At 39.2% G+C, this 22,982-nt stretch overlaps 1 protein-coding gene across 3 annotated transcripts; it reads right to left on the bottom strand.

The window, feature by feature from the left end:
• Nucleotides 1-223: 223 nt before the first annotated feature.
• Nucleotides 224-18,790, bottom strand: triqk (triple QxxK/R motif containing). 3 transcript variants are annotated; one of them, XM_046417959.1, is made up of 5 exons: nt 18,604-18,790; nt 16,351-16,425; nt 9,142-9,183; nt 7,763-7,848; nt 224-1,461 (listed from the first exon to the last, which is right to left on the bottom strand). In XM_046417959.1, the coding sequence occupies exons 2-5, from the start codon at nt 16,409-16,411 to the stop codon at nt 1,354-1,356; spliced, it is 297 nt and encodes a 98-aa protein (XP_046273915.1). In that variant the 5' UTR covers nt 16,412-16,425; nt 18,604-18,790; the 3' UTR covers nt 224-1,353. The 3 variants fall into 3 exon arrangements, with proteins under 3 accessions (XP_046273915.1, XP_046273916.1, XP_046273917.1); XM_046417960.1 differs by having other exon boundaries at nt 9,142-9,180; XM_046417961.1 differs by lacking the exon at nt 9,142-9,183.
• Between the last annotated feature and the right edge of the window lie 4,192 nt (nt 18,791-22,982).

The raw sequence follows: 22,982 nt of genomic DNA, 5'->3' as shown, positions 1-22,982 counted from the left end.
TGGTTTCCTGAATATGTAGTCTTTTTACTAGAGGTTGGGAGGTCATGGGAGAAAAGAGGGGGAAAAAGGCATAAACTAAAACCTCAAGATGTGTCTCATATTTCAAGAATCATGTCAGTGAACACTGAACACAACCAGGCGCAGACATAAGACTTGTTTTTAAAAGAGACTCGGAGGGAAAAAAAAGATTTTAGTAATGAAAGACGTCACAAGGGCTCCTGTGCTTAGTATTGGGCTTTTATGCACTGCACTAGTATGAAAGTCATATCAAAAGCAACGCATCAACTGGGTTGATGTGTGATAAAGTGATAACGAATTTCAAACAAAGAGAAGATGGTTTACATAAAAAAAAAAAAAACAGATACTGTGCACTTTGTCTCAAACAGAGGAAGCACTTGGACTAAAAACGCTAATGGAAGGTCAGTCAGCATCTACACATGCTAGTGCACAAAGATTCAAGCAGTGGGACACAGAAGCTTCGACAGTCCTTCATATTTCTTTCTATAGAGGCACATCAAAACAATACGTACATCTTCACAAGAATGAAAATTATCAAGGCGCTCCTTATGAGAAACATCCAGGCTCACCTCTTTCTCATCAGTCTCCATTCATCTCCGCAATTTACATTCAAATGAAAGAACAGGATCATATTTGTGATGCTAATCCTGCCGATGACTGTCCCCGTGCAGCATTTATGTGCAGCAGGTACAATGTGTTGTTCTGTATTCTGCACACATGTTCAATCAGGACGAGGGCTTTGTGGATTCTAATCTCACACTTTGTGATCTCCAGATAGCCGGGAGGAGAGGTTTGTGCACTGGAATGTGAGGCAAGTGTTTGTTTCGATGAGACGAGAGGTTCAGCGGGAGATTTACATTTTTCCATTAGTGGAGACAACAGTGGGACGTGACTCTGCAGAATATGATTAGCAGAGCTTGGTTTGGATTGTAGTTTGGAAGACTTGTGTAAAAAGAGGCTCATTTGCTTTAGCTGAATGTTTTGGGTTTTTTTTTTTCCAAAAGAATGTTTTACAAGAGGTCATTAACTCTTTCAGGGAAAGGAGAATCAGAGCAACAAAAAAAGGAAGAAATTAACATTTAGGTATAATAACGGTACAACTCTAATTGTTGTGTCATTTCTCTTGTTCATCGTCACTATTTCTCCAAAAGTATGTGAAAAGGCTGACAGTGTGGACCAGTCCCAAACTAAACATGACTTCTGTGTGTTTTTGGGCTTTATATATGGCCCATAGGACACTGTCATTATAGACAATATGCATTCTTTCTCCCCCCTCTTGAGCATGAAGTATGGCGCTAAGAACCTTGTCGGCACACTGTCCCCCCCCTTTGTTTTTTAGTCCACATCCACATCCAGGTTGATCTCTGTACTCAGATTGAGGTAGAAGAAGGCGTAGACACAGAGGACAAAGAACAGGATCGCCACAATGACCAGGAACCCATCCTGAGAAAGAAAAAGAACATTTTAAGATACTGTGCTCTTCTGTTGAACTATTTATACATCTGTCCAATGCCTTGTTTGTCTTCGCACACAGGAGTAGCTCTACTTTGAATATCTTGCATGATTCTGTAATAGCTGCTTATTCATCACTCCTGCTATGTCTATATTTGCCAAGTCCCTACTGTGTTTCTTTTCATCTGAATTTGCTGCATTCTAAATCAGCTTCTTACCAGCATGACTTTGTGTGTGAGAATATATTGTTTATTAGCTTGTTTTGAAAAGTAGAAAACTAAATATTAAATACTTAAAGTGTAATTTGTGGAATGTGTTTTTAAAGACAAATGTAATTACAGAGCTATCAATCATCACATTTTCATTCCAGCCATTTATGTAAAAATATGTTTTTATACAAACATTTAAACCGTTGGAATAAAATTAAGCCTGGTTCACAGAACTGCAGCAATTAGTAGATTAATTGATTAATCAATTGAAAGAAAATTAGCTGCCTCAAACTATTTTGATATTCAATTAATAATTGAAATTAATTTTCAAGCAAAAATGTCAAACATTAGCTGGTTCCAGCTTCTTTAATTTCCTGCTTCTCTTTGTCATTTATGATAGGAAATGAAGAATCTTTGGGTTTTGGACTGCTGGTTGGACAAAAGAAGCAACTTGATGCCGTCACTGCAATCTCTGGGATGAGTATTTTTCACTTTTTTGACATTTTGTGGATTAAATGATATTTAATTAATCAATTAAGATAAAATTAATGAAAATAATCATTAGATTAACTGATAATTAACTGCTGCTCTAGACTCTATTAAATATTTTCTTTCTTTTGACACTGCTTGTTTTTTTGGAAGGTTCATCTTTCTTTGGAATTTAACTTTATTTGCAATCACTTATTTTTTGTTTCATTATAGCCGACTACAGCATACAGAGACCATGACAAACTGATCTTCCTGTTTCAGTGGTTAAATTACTGCACAGTAACAAATACCGTCTGTCCTTGTAATTATTGATTTGCTGCACTGAGACTTCAGTCAATCTTATTGTATTTAAATCCTAACATATTAAGCTTGTGTGTAGTCACTTTACAGAGAAATTTGCATATTGTAACTGATACACAAAATAATATGGGATTGTGCAGAACACAGACAGCAACGCAACAGTTTGGGACTGGTGGTTTTAAAGCAATCCAACCTGATGAGTACGTTTTGAAAGCTTTGTTTACAGAGTTGGAAAACACGAGCCGAGCGCTGATCGAAGGCCAAAACAGACAAACAGATTCAGTGTTTTCAAATTTACCTCCTTTTGTGTGAAAATGGTTTCATACTCTTTAAAAGTAAACCAGAACCTCCACAGCAGGGATGCCAACTCTGATGGACCCATTTGCACATTAATGACACAAACACCCTGCAGCTTGGAGAGATTCACTGTGGGAAATCGTTACCTGATGAAATGAAAGCGGGAGTCAGGTGACACCCATGCTGAACATACTGCGGCAGAATTCCGTAATTTATAACAGCATAAATGTCATATTGCATTCCCTTAAGTTGCCAAATTTTGGACATTTTTCCAAAAATAATGAACATACAATAAAGCTGAGTTCTAGGAAAGTGTGACAGCAGATCACATACATCTGAAAAATTAATAGCTGATATGTTTTAGGTTTTGTCTTGATGTAAAGAGATTAAGTAGTATCTGCTCCACATTCAAGAAAAAAGAAACTCAAAATGTACAGTATCACATTTCAGAAATCAAACAGTGAGTCACAACCGTATTGTAATCTATTCTATCTACAGTCACTCACTACAGTTCTGCTGCCATTTCTACTGAAAAGTTAAACTTTCTTCAACAAAATGATTTTCTATTGGTTAATTGTCAAACAAATTGAGGCTTTCCAGAGGAGTGGCATTCAACTTGAAAATGGGAATTTGGAGCGCTTGTTCATTATGTGGTGCTCACTCGATTACAATCTTCATCAGATGGAGTTTCATTAGGGCCACTCACAGTATTGAACAATGCCAGTTATTCTTTATCAAGAGAACTCATTAGCAACAAAACTTTCTAATCAACACTGGAGAGCTTGGAGAGCTTTAAAGGAGAGCTGAGTACAGTCTGATTGGGGGGTTATTCAAAAAGAAATATTTCATTTGAACAGGGAAATGAGGTTTTACATCCAAACTGGGCCACAACAACAAATGTGACATGGGAAGTGAATTCAAACGTATGACTGTAATCCAACACTAACTCATTCATAACATATGATTCTAATTTTTGGTGATATCTATAACCTTTTTCTTATACCAAAACACTTGGTGGAAAAACCATTTGAACTAAATCAGCCTGGAATGTCCCATTGTGCCATGTATTCATGAGTGACAGGCTGAGGTGATACAAGGTTACAGTGAGCGAAAATGACAAACGGGAAAGCAGTAAACAAGACAGACTAAAGAGACGGAAACGCGACAGACATAAAATAAAAAAAGGGAGCAAACAAAAAAAATAAATGACAATTTTAGAAAACATCAGTTCAGTAATTGCCATACGTAGCACACACAAAGAGGACTGCAAATTCAACCCACTGGCCAAACTGCAGAGAGAAAAGACTGAAATGAAAAACAAGAGTGAGAACGAGAGAGCAAACAAGTGAGAGATAAGGCTGGGCACAAACGAGGGGTGGTGGGGGTCTAATAATTCCTCTCTGACGAAGGGGATGGGTGGGGGCTGACAATTAAAAGGCGTCACAGCATCCACCGCTATCTGTGTACATGTTGTAGTGCCTAGTCATCAGTGGCACTGGTCTTCATTAGCTTCGGCCCACATTTATCTACATCCCAGCAGCTTCCAAACAGCTTTAAGTCCTTGCTTAATTGGAAAACTTTTAAATTTCATGCACTTTAGTTTTATATATTAACCGCCAGGCACCCACCGCTTGATTTACTTTTCTATTTTGCTTGGGCCTCTGAGAAAAGAGGACTGTTATCAAATCACGTAGGCTTGATTGTTTTCAGCTTTTCCTTGCGTTCTCTCGCAGCTTTGAAAAACATGACAGTAAGAAGGTTTTGTAACTCTGTCAAAATAACTGCAAAGAATAAATTTGCGCTTCTGATGAAGGTAAACATTTGTCATTGAAGCGCCACACCCACAAAATCCAGCTTTTTTCCTTTCTTCCCTTCAGGATTCAGAAAGAGAACAGCTGGTTACAGTGACTTGTCTATGAAAACAAGCTTGCCTCTTGAGTTGTACCAAGCACCTGCACTTGATTGAGATCATTGTTTTCGAGGAGAGTGGCCCACTGCGCTGACTCTCGCCTTGTCTCGCAAACACATTTATGTGCGCCACCACACACACACTTACAGCCTCTCTGCCCACATTCTGATGGAGACCCCTGGATGGAGCCCAAGCACATCATCATCTTCATCATGTGGCTCTCTCAGTACCGGCAGCAGCTGCAGCGCACTCGGCATGCTGGGAGCTGGGTCTCTGTCACCCTGGCGACAAGCCACAGCTCAGCAGACATCCCCTCATCTGGTCCTTTTATTCTCCTCCTGGGTTTGTTCATGTGTGTCTGTGTGTGTGCGCCTACGTGCTAAGCAAGAGAGATGCAGTGTGTTTGTGGACGTATGTGGGCGGCAGATAGACACCAGCTAAACAACTGTTGGTGCATTTGGGCTGCGGTTGGTAAGCAAGTCCTTGCAAGGTTATATTTCATGACTGGTTAAATAAAAGCTGCTAATTTTTCATATTTGCTTGGTGGCTGTAAAAGATGACTTTTCACCTTGATATCAAAATACTGTCTGTACAGCAATCAGTAAACACACCTTGTATTCTTCATACTTTCACACTCATCCATTTAATATACTTCCAGGGCTACAATATTGATTCATTCATGTATTATTTATTTCAGACAGATCATTGCGTCGTCTATGTCAGAGAACAGTGAATTTTCTCAGAGCCAGAGGTCAAAACAGAAAGATGCTCTCAAGTTACAATCAAATGAAAACAGAGGAGCAAATAAAAAATGTGTGGAATCACAAAAAGACTTAAAGTATCTGCAACGGTGTCCGAAACGAAAAAGACACAAAACATACATTCACAAATCATTATCTACAGCTCTCTGCCAATTACATAAGAACTTTCTGGGCTCAGCCGCTAAATAAGACTGAGAGAAAACAGTGCAGAAGTGAACAGAAGGCCAGTGTGCCAATTAGACAAGGCAGCAGGCTTGTTTCCTGTGCTGCAAGCTAGTACACTGGAGCTACTTTGAAAGCGCAAAAGTGAGGAGAGACTGCAACCGACTCTTTCACCTCTGCTGTTCTGACCTCATGCCATCCAGAGTTTAAAGCAGCTGGACAGGATATGTGTCAACTCGTGCACTCAGGCAGCAACAAGCGTCTCCTGTAAACACACCGTGACGAAACGTGTGTATAAGAGCATGCACGCATACAACAAGTGGCTGGTTTCCGCCACTTCTCAGGTGGAAGTTCTGTGCAGCCTGACAAATGATCACTGCTGTGGGAACAGAAGTACTCCCTTGCTCACTTTCTCTTTCTGAGTCTCTGCATCCTTTTCTCTGCCAATTTACCCAGACTGCCCTGCTACTGGGACAGCCCTGAGACAGACTGGCCTGGCAGCTGCCAGCTTCTCTGTGCCTGCATGTCTGCTGGCCCTTCTGAGATGCCAGCTGCATCTGAGACTAGCATCTCAACCAGGGATGTGGTGAAGGAGGGAGAGGAGAGGGTGGAAGAGAAGAAGCTCATACAGCAACTTGCCTACAAAAACTGCAGCCAAAAATCATTGCTGCCAACCAAAGGTTCAGAGACAGATTGAGGAGCTTTCTGCTGTCATCACAGAGCTGTGTAAAAAAAAAAAAAAAAAAGAAAAAACCCCCACAACTTTATGTAACACTAAAAGGACTCGATGGGAAAGCAAGCGTGACCAAATATCCATTACATTTGGGCTGAATTTCAATCGAACTCGGGGCCAAAGGGTCTAAGGCAGTTTAATATGCTCGTCCCAGAGGTATTTTTAATCCAACCTCTGAAAATTCCCCTCATCTTGGGCGTGAAAAACTTGAATTATTCATGAGCAATATCAATATTTCAAGATATGGACTAATCTAATTGGATTAAAGACGTGCTTAATGAGGCCTTGCATGTCTAAGAGATGCATATTTTAAAACCTGACCATTTCACCCAGTGTTTAATCCTCACTATGATTTGTTCATCTCTGTGTACTACGTGCCAACTGAAGCTTAATGAGGAAGTGCACCCTTTTGGCTTTTGATGTACTGTAAACAGAACCAATTTGCAACACCAAGAAGAAAAACAAACATCCAAAAAAAAGAAAAAAAAATAGAAAAACACTGGATGTTTTCTTACAACCTATTTACATTTTTAACAGCTATAAAAATCACGGAGGACCTGATTTGATCTGATGGTATTAGCAATTTCAAAGAGGAGTTATAAACCTATGATGGTAGATTCACAACCTTTTTCACTGGCAGGGGCTTACCCTTTGTAGAGAAACCTTGAAATAGTAAAACTTTTTATTGGTAAGCCGGCTGACTGAGGAAAAGCATAAACAGTGGTGCAACATTTGCCAGAGTGATAAATGTGGAGTCATCCATCTTTGCCTGCACAACAGCTCCTAATCACTGCAGTGTGAAAAAAACACGAGAGAAAGATGCACTTTTCTATCGTGCAACCCCCTCACTGCTTTCACATTACCCAGTTCTATCTTATCGCTTTATTTGCTTTTTCTTCTGTGCTTGTTATATTTCCCACGTCTCTCTCCTGGTCTGTTCTCGTTCCCCTCCATTGCTCCTTGTACTGATCTCAATTTAAAAAAAAGGTTTAACAAGGAAACCAATGAATTTAAATCCTTCCAGGAATGCACCATATGTTTAAAATTTATGTTATGTCTTCTTTTTAGGAGACACAGCAGCATACTGTTAACTTTATTCTGCTGAGGTTTCTCCTCATCCATTTCCCAATGATAATTTTCAACATTTGTATGGATCTTTAAAAGAAAGGCAGGGGGCCACCTCACATCATTTCAGGTAGACGTTGTTACATTCCCAAGAGACCCACAGTAAGTTGTGAGAGAGCTGAGAGTCTGGCGTAGGAAAAGTGATGCAGTGAGACTCTTGAACAGGCAGGCACACAGACAGACAAATGGAAAGAAGGGGATTGCAGAGAGACAGACAAGCAGAATCACAGATGGGCCAAGACAAGACAGGCAAGTAGAAATAAGCAAGAGACATACAGAAGGGGAACTAAGTCCAGGTCAGTCTCACCCTGAATCCAGAGGAAGTCTTCTTCGCTTCAGCTTTCAGCCGCGTTGCTTTTAAGACCGACTTTGTCTTTTTGTAGTCCTGCTTACCTGAAAGTAAGAAAATAAGTCAGTCACACTCATCAAATACCTGAGAAACTGAGCAGCAGGTCTCATTCATTGTTGTTACTCAAGTTGGCCAGAAAAAAATAGCCCTTCAGAAATGTTTTCACATTTTTCTGGGTTATACTGGTACTGATAAGCTTTGTTACTTTTAGGCACAGCCAGGCTAGCTGTTTCCTCTCTTTTTCCAGTCTTAATGTGAAGCTCAAGTAACCACCTCCTGACTGTAGCTCAACATTTAAAGACATACTAATCACATTATCAAACTCTCTGCAAGAAATAAGTACTGATGCTGGAGAGTCAAATTATTCCTCAAACTATTCCTGTAAGCTCAGCTGTAGTTCCAAAGTCCAACTATAATAGCAGTTTCATATTTACTCTATTCTCTAAGCAGGATAATACAGTGGGACTAGTTATTTCTACTGTAATGTCATATGGTTAACAAAATGAGGCAACTGAGGAAAAAAAAAGGCTAAATGTAACATTGAAATTTAACATTTCGTACAACTAAATTTACCCACACTTCATGATGTGAACAAAATACTGAGTCTTTTCTGACCTGAACCGCAAACAGTTCACCTGTGCTTGTTTGACTTCCCACAGGCTTAATTCTCGAGGGTGAGTCGTGTGGGCAAACTGGCCACCTGGCAAAGCATGTGTGCTTATGTGAGTGTGTGTGAGCATGCATCACGGGGCAGAACCGGCTGTCCTGGTCTAATTAGAAACAACACACTGCAGGAAAAGGAACTTTGCTAACAATAGGGTGGAAAGGCAACAGCTTGCCGAACAGTGTGTGTGTGTGTGTGTGTGTGTGTTCTAGGACCTCTATCTTTGTGAGAACCAATTTATACGCTTAGACTGTGGACATATTAGAGAGATGTTATTTTAGAAATTTAGTTCAGTATTAAATTTTGAATTAAGTTTAGTTTGAGATTAGGCAAGAAGCTCGGATGGTTGACTGTAAATTATTGGTCGGGTCCTCATAAGGAGAGAGATACAACAGAGATATCCGTGTGTGTGTGTGTGTGTGTGCAAGATATAAACCAAGACACTAGGTCATCTTCAAGGTTTTCTCAGTTGGTGACATGTGAAGGCCACTTGGAGTTTATACTCCCAGCCAATTAAGCCTCATTTACATTGAAAGAGGGAACAAGAGAAGGAGAAGGCAGAAGACAGAAAAGGTCCACATCCACCTGGAAAGGTTGTGGGAGAGAAAAGTGTGAACATGAGCTAGTGAGAAAGTGAGTAAGGAGGTCAGACAAATCAGATAAAGTTGCATACCACTGAGTATCATGTCACTTGGGGAGCAGAGGTTCTCCTCTTCTAGGGACAGCCATGGAGGACAGCAGACATGATCATTAGCATGGCTTTCACTTTTTTGAACTCATTTCCTTCCCCCCCAATTCTTTTCCCCAGACCTTGCACTTAATTCTCTTTCACCGTCCCTCCTGGTCCTGGACTCCTTCTATGCTATACACCACCCCCTGACTCAGTGGAGGGATAATAGAAATGGGGAGCATGTTACCAGTAACAGACAGCGAGCTAGTGGGAATTCATTAGGAGGGCCACTGGATGTCTCTCCCACTTGTCAAAAAGTGGACCGATTGGAAGGTACCTCAGGTTGTTCAACATTCAAAGAAAATAGTGCAGGGACTTTCAGACAGCAAATGGTTGGCTGTGATAATGTAATAATACACGAAGCTTCATCACAAGCTACAAATCCCTTACAAAGAAAAAAAAATACAAAAGGCCAGACAGATTGTGAAATGTGTAAAAATGAACAAAGAAATATTTAGAGTAATTATGTCATCTTGTAACAGCAGACCTAGCTGGGTTAATCACTAACACGCTAACTATACAGAAACATACTAACACTAATAAATTAGAATTAGCTTCTTCTAATTTCTTCCTGTTCTTATCCATTCACTTCCATTTTGATCTGAACATACTCGTAATGTCATTCGATGAAGAGCCACTGAAAGAGGAAAAAGCTTGCAAGCTGCTAGTTAACTGGCTACTTGTCAATCGCGCAAATTCATGAATTAAACCAAAGTTGCACAAATTTTCTTTACCCTGTGAGCAAATCTACTGGTTGCAGAAAGTTCATCAAAGCTAATCAAATCAGTTTTATGTTTGTGTGGCTGGGCCTTTATTGCTTTTAAATTTCAACCTCAGTATTTATTTGATATGGCCTATAATATTTTCTCATCTGGGAAATGACATATACACTAATGAAGATCAAATGTAGGACTGATCAATTATGGCAAAAGCCATAATCGAGATTTTTTAGTCAATACTGAGATCACAATTATTTAACATCATAACCGAAAATAACATTTGACTGAATCACACAGACAGATGTCTAATCAAATGTCCAAGACCGGGGGGGATAAAAAAATCTGTAAATTCACTCAATTCATTCAGTTTAACTCTATTTGGGAAACTATTTTGTACCCAGTTTAAAAACAGAAAAGAAAAGAAGTGTATACTGAGATTTAAAACTGAAGCCCAGAACTGAACGAGCTGTACTTTCGGCTTTGATGATCAGTTTCTTCACCTGGCTATCTGTGTCCTCTAGGATTTTTTTTCTACAGAAAAGCACACAACATACCCAAAGACAAACTCAAATATCAGAACATTCATATGCTGGGATTTGAAAGGTAGATTCCTTTGAATCTACCCCCCCACCAATGTCTACAACATCTCCCACAAATTGTTTCCAGAACACACATCTGTGCTGGTATTTTATTTTATTTTATGTTTCCATTATTGGTGCTAAACCTGTTCCAACTCTACATGGAGAAATTACGTTAATATGCAAAAATTCATCCCAACCCAGCATACCCATAACCATCTGGTAAGAATCAATACTTTATTGAAGTGAAATCAGAATAATTACTGGTGCACCAATTACAAGTTTGAAAAGTTGATACTGAGGAGAAATGCCAGAGAATTACATCAGGCTATGTAAGGTATTGTAATGTTGTTGTTGTATTGTAGCTGTGCACTTCTTAAAGCCTAATGTTGCCTTTCTCCTGCCTTTATTTATTTATTTATTTATTTATTTATTTTGCGTGGGTCTGGACCACGCACACACACACAAGTCCTGATGATATTGCACTGGGCTTATGAGCACTGCTATTTGTCACTGCTGGTCCCTTTACTGCAGCAGCACTGTAGACACTTTCTGTCACCAATTATCTACCTGCGCTGGGCTACACGCCATCCTCCCATCCCTTCCCGCGTTTTCCTGCCACACTGAAAAGGCATCACTGTCCTTCTGTACAGCAATGACAATGCTGCATCTCCGAGGAACATTAGCCAGGGTAAAGTGGCCTATAGTGCCTGCTGAGAAGCTTCCCTGAGTGTGCCTTTCATGCAAGTCATCACTGATTTCATGTCAAAAGGACAAAGAAAAGTGAAAGTGACCTTCTCTCCCCGTTCTCGCACCACTGTACATTCCCTTAGACGTGTGATTCGTGGTTTTTCCTCGCTCATTTGTCGCTGCATTTACCTGTAAATGGTGTCTGATTAAGACCGGAGAGAAATTAGTTTTTATCTTGAGCTATTGTTCTGCTCTGCATAATGAGACACACAGGGGGTATTAGCTAAAATTAACCACTTGTGATTGAACACTGGGGGGGGGGGGGGGGGGGGGGTTTATGTGATTTATGTGTCACACAAAATGTCAATTAAAAGTGAAGCTAGTGGAGGGGTAGACATCTAAGAGTATGAGTTTGTCTGAATGAAAATAAACCTCACATACAATCATATATATACACATATATACACACACACATTCAGTAATTCTGTGCCATCTTTATCAAAATATCCAACCACATGTCTACACTTTGCAATGGATATATTCCTGTCAACTGTACCTGCAGCAGCAGTGGACAATGAAGAGACAACATGGATGATACACTAGCTTAAAAGCAGAATTAATTTTACTAACAAGAAGCAGCAGGTAGACAAAATAGTTTAAAACTGCTTCAGGTGGAAGAGAGAGATGATACAATCAAGAGCACAACTGTCACAGATAAACCAGTTTCCCTGTTAACTACTGCCTGAAGGCTTTAGTCTTTCATTTTGTTTTTGTTTTTTTAGTAAGAGACAAACAGATGTTGGAAACAGGAAAATAACATTTAGTATCCCTGATGAATTACTTATTGTCACTGTACCCATCTGATTCTTTTTCGGAGTCTTTGAAGAAACTGTATTACCAACAAGAAATTTTGTCTGTGGACACTTAAACACGAGAAACTGATACATTTTTAAAAATGTATTTAGATTTAGTCCCAGGTGAAGTTCTGTGCCATCTTTGCCTCATTTTGAGACAGGTTCAAATATCCCTTCTCCCAATGTTAATATTCAGGTGTCTTCGTCAACCAGGAAGCTATCTTTGACAGTGTCATGTCATGTCAAGTCACTTGCCTTGCACCAAGTCATGATTGTAACACAGAACAATGCAACTTGTTCTAAAAAAGTAACCTCCTGGCACTTGCTTTACACAGCTGTTTACCACATATAAATTTCAGTCATCCATCATTTAGCAAAAGACTGCTGCCTTATCATTTGAACTGAAAATATGTGTTACTTTTACCAGTCAATAAAATGACACACCAGAATCACATTTTTGAGGAATCTATTATGGGACTAACTGCTCCCCAAGCTGCTGCCTTCTTCTTTATATCTTTGTCCATGTCTCCATATATCAGTCAATTGTGCAAAATCCAAAATAAGCTACTGCACAAATAAACTGCTCCTCAAAGCGGCAACCATTACAGTATACCACATACTGCAAAACAACCCCAGCTGTGTTGTCTAACACATGCTTGGCAAATGACTGGTGCTTCTCTGTTGGATGTAGATATACAACTTCATGCCAGGGTAGTTCTAAAGAAACAGACCATTAATTATGTTAAGTTTCTCATATTTGAATTACAGTAATGACATTTACAGATGCAAGCAATAACACTGTTTGTTGGTCTACATAAACTGCAGCCTGAACTGTAATGTTTTAAAAAAAAAAAAAAAAAAAAAAAGCTATAATACATATCAGGCATGCAGGCAGGCAGACAATTGTCCGATACTCTCCAAGAGCCCTGGGACAATTTGACACACTAACAGCATGTTTGTTCCTCATACTTCGCTTTGCTTGTGTGTGTGTCTATGTTGCATGGCAGCCAAATAGACAGTGACTGCATGGTGTAAATCACTGGAATCTGCTGGGGCGCACAGCAGTGGAACTAGAGCGCTGATGCCAGACACATGAGAGATATTCATGCCTTGTCCTCTGCATCATGAGGGACAAAAGGAGCGCAGGCAAAAATCATACAGTCTGTGTGAGATTTGCACTTTAAGTATGTAAGACAACAAAACAGATATTATCAGTAATACAATGACGAAAGGAAAACAGTTGCACTTTGATGCTATACTGTAGCCCACCTCCAGATATAAGCACAGTATTTTGCCCACATATCAGTTCCTGGCCAGCCGTGGTCTAGAGGTTGGAGATGCGGCTTGTGATCGGAGGGTCACTGGAACTCGAAATTTTGGGTGTCTTTATGTGAGTAGACAACTGCAGCAATCATTACTTTAACAGAGTGACCACTTGCACTTCAGTGTAAGAACACTATAGCTTTACCTCTCCTGAGGGTAGATTTGCACAGTCAATTATAACAAGCTTAATAATGGTATTTAAAAAGAGAGTGTCAACAGTAGTCCTTTGATGGCCATCTGACATGACAAAAGCACTCCAGCAGAGATGATGGCACAGCTCAACAACCTGCCTGGACTACTGCTGATGTTCCATGAATAAGCCACCCTATTACGAATTCAAATTACCACGTATGGCCTGTTCCAACTCTCAAAAGACCCAGCCCCATGCTATCTCAGAAGATTTCATTTTCCTCTCCCAACGTCTTCCCTCCTCCTTTCTCTCTCTCTCTCTGTTTTCCACCTTTTTTGTTAAACAGTGGTTCGCTGAAATTGCCTGATGGCCATTCTTTTCAAATAGAAGGGAAAACGGCAGAAATTGAAGGGTTGGAAGGAGGCAGAGAGAGAACCAAAGTGTCCCTGACACCTCTGTTACATATTTTTGAATTGATGAGAAACCAAACACTAAATGGGAAGGAAAAGAAATGATTTTCTGCACTCCTGGTAGGGGATGTGACAGTGGGAGATGAGCTTGTTATGTTATGTTGGTTTCTCATTTGTAGAACCTGCCGGGTTTTACACAATAGCAGATGGCTAAGGGATACCTGTGGGCTAAATAACCCTATTTTTCTCTGCCCCACTATGAAAATACATACAGCTGTTATGCTGATTTAAGACACCTCAGCCCTTATGGATCAAACAAGATGGAGAAATTACTTAAGAAGCTATCATGTGGCTGAGAAAGACAAATATTGCTATTTTTTCATTTTAGAAAATTAATATTTAGCTTAAAAAAAACAATTTATGAGTCCTGTTAGTACAAAAGTAACACCAGGAAATGTAAGAAATAATCAGAGAATGTGAATCACCTGAGGCCAACAAACAATCATCCCCTGGGAGGAAAGGGACAAGAACAATGCCCTAGTTAATATTCAGAAGGGGGAGGGGGTTAGTACAGAGCATTTTAATAGATGTATTTATGGGTAATAAAAGACAGACTAGAAACACAATGAACAGCTTCTTGAAAACTGCCTTCTAATGGCAGGAAGGTGTTCAATAATGTTCTGACATGCACACTTGTGAACTACATGCTTTACCAGTCACAGACCTAAATGAAGCTGCCATTGGCATTTTTGCAAGTGTAGGAAAGCTCAGTCACTTCTTTTTTTTAATCTTTATTCCATATCTTTCAAGAAAACAACTTCAAGGATAACATATCTAAAGCTAGTAGCTGGTAGGGTGTGAGACTCTACCTGATTAATGTTCACTTAGGACAGCTGATCAAAGAAATTGCCAGTATCTTTAAAACGAGATGGAAAACTGGATACAAGAGGCCGCAAGATATGATTCTGAAATGTGTTCAGTCAGTCACTGTGGCAGGGTGTCTCTTGAGTCAGGACTTCAATGGACAAGTTAAATATTAGGCCATTCAAGTTCTCTTCTTGGGCTCCCTATTCCCTCTGTAGGTGCTCTTCTTGGGGTGTAGTTGTTGGGCTGAGGACCATCTTCTGACTGATGGGATGAATCATTCAGACTTATTGCTGCCATCTCTCTCAAGGAACTCATTCTTTCCTTGGTCTCAGCTATGTTATGCCTTATGTATACATATTACTAGATATTTTCAGATTAAGATCAATGCCAGGTTTTGAGTATCTGATGCAAAAATCTGTCTTCCTTGGATCCCTAAGTGGCTGCATTTTGTGTCTAATAAGACTACTCAATTACATTTAGTGTACAAAATATGCCATTCCTGAGATTTCAGCAAATACTAGAAGCCTACACAGAGCTTCCCTTTGTGTTTGCATCAGCCGTAGCTGCTCACAATTATCCAGCTTTGCCATTGGCGACCTTTTGGTTTCGCTCCACAAGAGGAAAACAAAAACAAAAAGACATGAGTTGAGCTATGATCTTCAAGCAACCACAGCTGGCATGCCAAAGGGAACCGAACTTTTGATTGATACCAACCATATTGCCTTAGTTATGCCTTTGTGATGTAACGGGAAAGATGGGGAAACAAAATACCACAGGATTAGAGTAGTTTTAAACTTTGACAAAACAGCTTCTGACACGATATCAAAGGGGCAGGTTTTTTCTTTTTTTAAGCGTGGAATTCACTGTCTGTCAATAATGTGACCTCAGATGCTGCTAGTTCATCTCTAAGAGTCATTACTCCCACAGCTTGAATGATGGTTCTAATCCAGTGAGTCTGGTTAAAGTTTCTTTTCAACCTGGAACAAACTGGAAAAGGTTCCAGGACTTCATAAAGAGATTATGTTAATTTTGGTATGGTTGATAAAAGTCTTCAAAAGAGGTGGGCTTTCAGGCAGTTTGGAATATGTGTGAAACTACTACAAAACTGCTCACTGCAACACAGTGTCACATGTGATTTATTAAGTTTGTTTCTGTGAAAGATCACTGACTTGATTACTGCATTGTGCCAAAATTTCCCACATCAAGCAGTGAGTTATGATTTTTGTCAAAATGGAATTACACAACAAGCTGAAAACCAATCTCAAGTGTCAGAAAGCATCATGGACCAATTTACGTTTTAATTGTCAGCTAATAATGTTTTTTGATCAATCCATTAATCATTATACAAAACGTCTAATTTTCAGGAAAAAGCCCTGAGAGTCCAGCAAATTAAATCTATGATATTAAGGAACAATTGGAGCATTTGTTCCTTTACCTAATTCTTCTTTTATCTAATATAGTTTCTAGTCAGTGGGAAAATATCAAATCAACCGAAAATTTGATGACGGCTAACAAAATACTGCTACTAATGAAGCTACTTAACAAATTGATTGAGCAGCACTTGGATTAATGAAGACTCACCAATCTGTTTTCGGTACTGATCAACTGGTAATCTGGTTGCACTGGCATCCTTCTTTCCCATTCTCCTTCCTGAGTCTGAGGAGAAAAACAAGATTCTGAGTGAAAGAATTTTACAGCTGGGTCTCTCCGTTACACCTGATCATTTAGTTTAATCAAATACGGATATAGCTCAATTTCTGTTACTGTAGCCTGAGAAAACGCGTGAAATGTGCAGGAAGGATTCAAGTTAATACACAATCATATACAGAGAAGAGTAGTCAGTTTTGATCAGGCAGATGGTTTATCTTTCACATACATCTGCTACACATAATTAAATTAATTCTCACCACCTTCCATGTGTGTTGTGTTCACAGTATGTGCACTTCCTATCCATCTCATTTAGTCTAACACCATTTCCCTTCCCACCACGAGCTCTCTTTGATTACCCTGACAGCTCACAGGGAAGATATAAAAAGAAAGAGCTAGGAATAATACAAACAGTATCTTTAGGCTTAGCTATGCAAGTGTGTGCAAGTGTGCAGGATAAAAGCCAATCTGCAGGGCTGTGAATGTCAGAATATGCACATGTGTGTATGGTAGCTGCACAGTCACCTATATCAGACTTTCCTTTACAAAGTGCTAGCACATTCACTAGAACCAACATACTTGTTTCTCTGTGAACTCTCTAAATTCCAGACAGTCTCCCTCACAAACACATTGCATCAATCAATATTGTAGCCTTTTGCTTAAAGGAGTGGAAAAAGGAAGTATGAGTCGAGGGGCAGACCTGGGCTTTCCGATGATGCTGAAGAACCTCTCACCTGTTCTCTGCCTGAAGAATTTGAATGATACGCACAATATACCCTGACAAACAATACTCTGTATCTATTAATTCCCGCTACTCTAATGATAATTAACACCTTTCATGCGTATATAAGTGTGACATGGAGAGAAACGGGAATGCAGTGATGTACAGGAGAGCACAGAGAGGCGAATAAGAAAGGAAAAAAGTATCTTTGTGCATCCTAGAAGAACAGAAGTGGTGAAGAGTCTCGAGGTGCAGCCGGGGAATAGAGAGACAGAGAAACTGAATTAGCATGTTCAAGCAGCGTGGCTGAGCTGCTTGTGCTGACTGATGCCTTCTCAAGGGAGGCTGCTGTCTTGGGAGACCGGAGTTTTACCTTACACTAAAAACAGTGTTTTCAGCTACATTTCAAACACTGTTGGTGCCAGCAGAGGAGGAGGAGGAGGATGTATGCATTTGGAAACCAGCATCTTCAAATTAAAGGAAACGAAAGGAAGACAAAAGGAAGACAGGGAATTGTCCAAATGTAATATTTACAGCTAGATACAGCAGGCTCTCAGATTTGCTGGCTATGAGGTACTGAGAAGAAATATCACAATATCATATCTAAATTGCCAAAAGAAACACTTGAAGCCAGTGGTCTCAAGGTGTACTATGCATTTGCAACAGTTGGGTATATAGACACAGCAATTCAGTGTCCTGCCTATTCCAAAAACATCTGAACACAGTGACAGAAGCATCGCTGCTAACATAACAGTTACATCTACATTTTTGGTTCTTATATGCATAAATGACAAAGCAGATAATACATTCCAGTCATTAGCAGTGTTTATCATACCCTCAGTTTACTGGAAATCTTAAATAATCTCAATAATGTAACTCTTCTAGTCAGTTTTCATGCAAAACATTTCATGGTTCCAGCTTCACAAATGTTTAGATTTGCTGCTTTTCCTTTTAATAATTTGGCTTTTATAACTTTTTTTTTTTTTGAGAATTGGACTCTCGGTTGGACAAAACAAGCATCGTGAAGGCATCATTTAGGACATATTCAATGCAGGGCTTTAGCTTGTATCAGAGAATTTTTAGAGTACCTTTATTTAAAGGAAAGGATGTGTATATTTCCTCCACTGCTGGAACAGACTACAAGTACATGCAACTCTTACAACATGCCAGAGCCAACATGCCATGTTGTGGGCCATTGAGGTCTCTGGAAATTAGCAGTATAGTTTTCTATCTGTCAGCACCGTGGAAAATTACCTACCACACTCGACTTATAGCAGACTATATGTATACATTTGCACAACTTTTCCTCTCTGCGGTCCCGAACATGGAGGACTCGTGTTTAATTTGCAGAGCTCTTGTTAGCGTTTGAGCAAAGGATAAAATTCAGAAATATCATTCAATGCATTTAAACACTCCAGGGAAGATGAAACTGACTTTAGACAGCCTCCAGTCACGAAGGTACTTACTGTTCTTGTTTATCGAGAGAATATGTCGCCTAGTAGAGCTGTTTCTGCATTTACAATCTGCCTGGCTGATCTATGAAGACGACAGAAGTGGCAGTTTTATCGCACTTTGAGCCAAATTCCTGCAGAATGCCAACACACCACCTCTTTCAATCCGAGTTCCTGGTTTGCGCGTCAACACCGATGACTGACAGTCTTATCTACCAATCAGAGACAGGTATTTTTTCAAGTTGACCAATAACACGAACATAGGGAGGGACGTTCAGACAAAAACACAGAAGCTGCGCGTAACGAGATGATAATAGGGACACTCCCACTCATTTCACACAAAACCTCACACGTGAAAGCAAATACATTGTATTTATACAACTAATCAGAGGTGACAGAAATCAAATCCTCCACTTACGTAAAAGAAACAATGCCACAAATACTGTACAATAAGTAAAAGTCCTACGCTAACAAGATTTCTTAAGGAAAAAGCACGTTAGTATTATCAGTACAATGTTCTTTAAGTTTCAAAAGTAAAAGTACTCATTCTGCAGAAAATGGTCCCTGTGAGTGTAGTATGTTATGTATTATGTATTATATTTTTGGGTTAATATTACTGTGTATGGTTTTGGATCATTTTACTGCAGCTTTAATCCTCAACTGATTACAAAATAGCATCACAAACATTTTTAGACACATGCATGCACAGAAAGCTCCAGAAAAGAGGAAATTATCAGATCTGTTGAAGTTAAAGTTGAAAATTTGCATTGATATTTGGTCAGGTTGTGATGTGTGTATTTGTAAAACTGAGTATTTTTGCTGTGATGTATCATTACTTGTATTTAAATAAATATTTGAATAGGCCTTATCTTCTTACTACTTCAAAAGATCATCACAGTCCTCACAAAGGTGTGCAGAAACATTGTACACACATGGATTTTACATGCATCTTTCTAAAACTTAAACATATTATTTTTGAGTGACAAAGACACATGATCATATTAACCATATTAATTAAAAAGCAGCTTGACATTTTGGCTTTAAGTCATTCTTGCCTTGTCAGATTACAACAAATGGCATAGTGATCCTTGTTGAAAACAGTAGCATAATGATGTGACAATTAAAGGAAACAACAGCCGACCTCATCAAAGACGAGGCAGTCTCACTCTGTGATGTTCATTTCTCTTTCATCAGTCTTTTACATTTTTTTTCTTTGTTTACTGTGTAGAATTTTATTTCCCCCCTAATTGTATCCAGCCTCATTGCTGCCTGGGGCATTGTGCAGATTATGGGTAGACTTGCCACTGCTTGTAACTTATTGAAGTTTAAAATGATTTTCTGCTCTCCCATGGGCATGCCATTTGCATACAGCACAGCAGTAACTAATAGATGTAATCTGCTTATAATGTGCCTGCATTATGCTTAACTTCATAGGAATCTTTTATTGATCGCGAGCACATCGTCCCTTGATGGAGTAACCAGTATTTGAATGACGTTTGTCAGTGATTATTTTTTAAACTGAGATATTGCCTAGGAAACAGGATATTGTACTGCATATTCATGTACAAAGCTGTCATAAATGTGATACTGAAATTACATGACAATAGACTTAATACCTGCACTTTAACTAATATAACTGCATACTATCTAGATGCATGCAATTCACATATGTGCAAGTCCAAAAGCTCTTACGACTGTTTAGTTGGTGCTGTTAACAACCGTTAAGAAACAAATATTATATTAATATGGCCATCAAAACCAGCATGAGTGTAGTTAATGCAGAGCTTAAATGTTCTCTTGTTATACTAAATGTGTGTGATTAATTTCTCCTGTTGAGTGAAACAAACCAACGTGCTGTGCCTGTCACACTGATAGATACGGAAAGCATTAGCATCAACTGCTATTGTGACTGAAAACTAGGCAGGATGGATTTGCTTGATGAATAGTTGTGGTGTATGGACTGTGCACATCACTGTAATGTATAGATAACACTTTAGAGGAGATGAGAGGATTTCCCTCAGGGCCTGTTAGTGTGAAGTGAAATATTTCACCAAAGATTGAAAACACCTTGTTAAATGAAATAGAAATAGAATTTCAGCTGTATAAATGGCTGCTGTTTTAAGTGACTACACCACAGAGACAGTATGACATCAAGTCACGGCTTATAGTTTTCTGAACACAATCATCTAGTTTTTTGAGATCTATGCATGCATGTGCCTGTCTGTGTGTGTGCCTCTTCTCTGTTTTTATGTGTTTCTTCTCTGTCTCTCCCTTCCTGTCTATCTTTTTGAATCCCACTATTCCTTTCTCTCTCCATCACTCCTTCTCTCAGGCAGTTAGATGGCCTTTAATTGCCAGACATTAAAAAGAATGCTGGAGAAGAAGAATCCCCAGGGGCCACTGGCAGGCTAAATGGCAGTTCTGCTGCCATCGCCTCCTCCTACATGCAGCAATGAAGACGTGTCAACATAATCGTGGGCAATTTGCAGTCATCATCAGGGGGACTGATTAATTTTCTGACTGAGTGTCTGTTGTAAACAGCAAGATGGTCTTTTTACATTTTCATGTCTTACTTTAAATGTTTCAAAGTAAGGTAGTGAACCATCAACAAAATGCAAAACAAAACAAAATATATGGATACGGACCTTCCATTTGTTAAATACGGATAATTGGTGTTTGATGGTAGATATTAAAAGGGACTTAAGATCCCTGCATTGTAGAATAATAATGATCTTACAGAGTTAATGTAGGTCACACTGTGTGAGATAAATCTAACAAATGTTTTGTAACAATCTCTGTAGGTTTGTGAGATTTTGAGATTTTTATGAATTTTAGTGAAGTAAAAAAATATATATATGCATGCAGAGACTCTTCAAAAACTCATGTCATCCATATGTGCTGCTCTCACATTTTAAAAATGCAGCCCAATGTGTTCTGCAACATTTCACGCAGTACTCAGATCAGCTGGTCTGTAAATGTGGGTTGTAGCAGCAGTCGTGTCTTGAGAATCTGGTCACAAATTTCTGATCGCAGATTAAAAAATCTGAATAGTCATTTTGTCTGTTATTGGAAGCCAAACTTGATCTGGAACTGCAGATGTTGTTGCTGTTGATGATGAACAAAAGTTTCACAATATTTTCCTCATGACTGTCGGCTTTCACCTGGGCCAGCCCCAAAATCAAAAATGCACACTTCATACCCGCTGTGAAGTCTGATGTAGAGCCCAAACTGTTGCTTTAATTTAAACAGATTAGCCTGATAGATATCAAAAAAGGTTCCATATTCAAAATAAATATAGTATTCCATAAAACAGCGTTTTATAATTTCCTTTGACACACATGCTTATACACAGAGACACATTCAGCCCCCTAAAATATGTCATATGAATTCTTTGAGACTGAAGTTGAGTGTTCCCTTTTCATTTCCATCCTCGCTCGTACTATTGGTTTGGAGGAGAAGACACAATTCTTTCTCCTGTTTAATATTCTTATCTCAATTTTCCTGCTATGCCTGCAGTGTGGGGTGAATTCTCTCCCTCTCTATCTCCCAGCTCCAGAGTTCCCTCTCATTGACGAGGAAACTGTATCAGCACAGATACAGAGTGAAATGACTTTGGGGTTTATGAAATGCAAAGCCTCATATAAGGAAAAAAAAGTCCAACAGACCTAGAGTGATAAGTTATCTTACAATGGATTTAGTCCCGCTCCAGTCATTATCCGGTATCGGAGCATAGCGACTCTGATGGCGGGGAGTTATCCTCCCATGTGTGCAGACGGGTTGGATGTGTCAGGTCTATCACAACCAACATCCCTTTGTCATCTACAGCTGCTGGCAAGGACTGGAGAAGAATCATATGCAGTGGAGTTCCAGGTTGTTTTTCTTAAAGGAAAGAAAGAAAGTTAAACATGAAGCATAAAACCAGTTATATAACTAACCAGTTAAAAAGGGCACTAGGGGAAAATATAGATATGTGAAGGATTTTTTTTTGTTTGTTCGTTTTCCGTTTGGGGGGTTGTTTTTTTACTTGCACATGCATGTTATTTTAGTAAGATATTACATATATTTAGCCTTCAAGTGCACACTTCACCTGTTGCAAGATTTGTCTTCCCGAATGATGGATGAGAAAATAAAAAAGTCAGCTGAACTGCTGTTTCAGCCAACTCTCAGTTAAATATCTAAATCTGATTTTAAAAAAAAAATGTCAGTGACACTTGTCATTTCACCAAGCAAAATCAGTGGCTGTTGGCTGGAAATGAGAAACCTGCTTTTGTCTAACTCTGCAACTGAGATCCAATTGTTTTGAGTTTTCAAGAAGTAAGCCTAAATCTGCCACCATTATCACTGCTAACATTTTAAAATGAGTCTGTTTGAAACATAAAACTAATTCAGCTGGA

This window comes from Scatophagus argus, chromosome 17, assembly GCF_020382885.2.
Source record: "Scatophagus argus isolate fScaArg1 chromosome 17, fScaArg1.pri, whole genome shotgun sequence".
NCBI classification, from domain to species: Eukaryota; Metazoa; Chordata; class Actinopteri; family Scatophagidae; genus Scatophagus; species Scatophagus argus.
This window is presented reverse-complemented; position numbering and strand designations above follow the sequence as displayed.

What these genes read in the sequence shown, in the direction of transcription:
- triqk (XM_046417959.1), bottom strand. Translation starts at nt 16,411, where the DNA reads ATGGGAAAGAAGGATGCCAGTGCAACCAGATTACCAGTTGATCAGTAC. An exon ending in AAGTGACATGATACTCAGTG is followed by an intron (nt 7,849 to 9,141) that starts GTATGCAACTTT and finishes TCTTACTTTCAG; the next exon opens with GTAAGCAGGACTACAAAAAG. An exon ending in AGACTTCCTCTGGATTCAGG is followed by an intron (nt 1,462 to 7,762) that starts GTGAGACTGACC and finishes TTTCTTTCTCAG; the next exon opens with GATGGGTTCCTGGTCATTGT.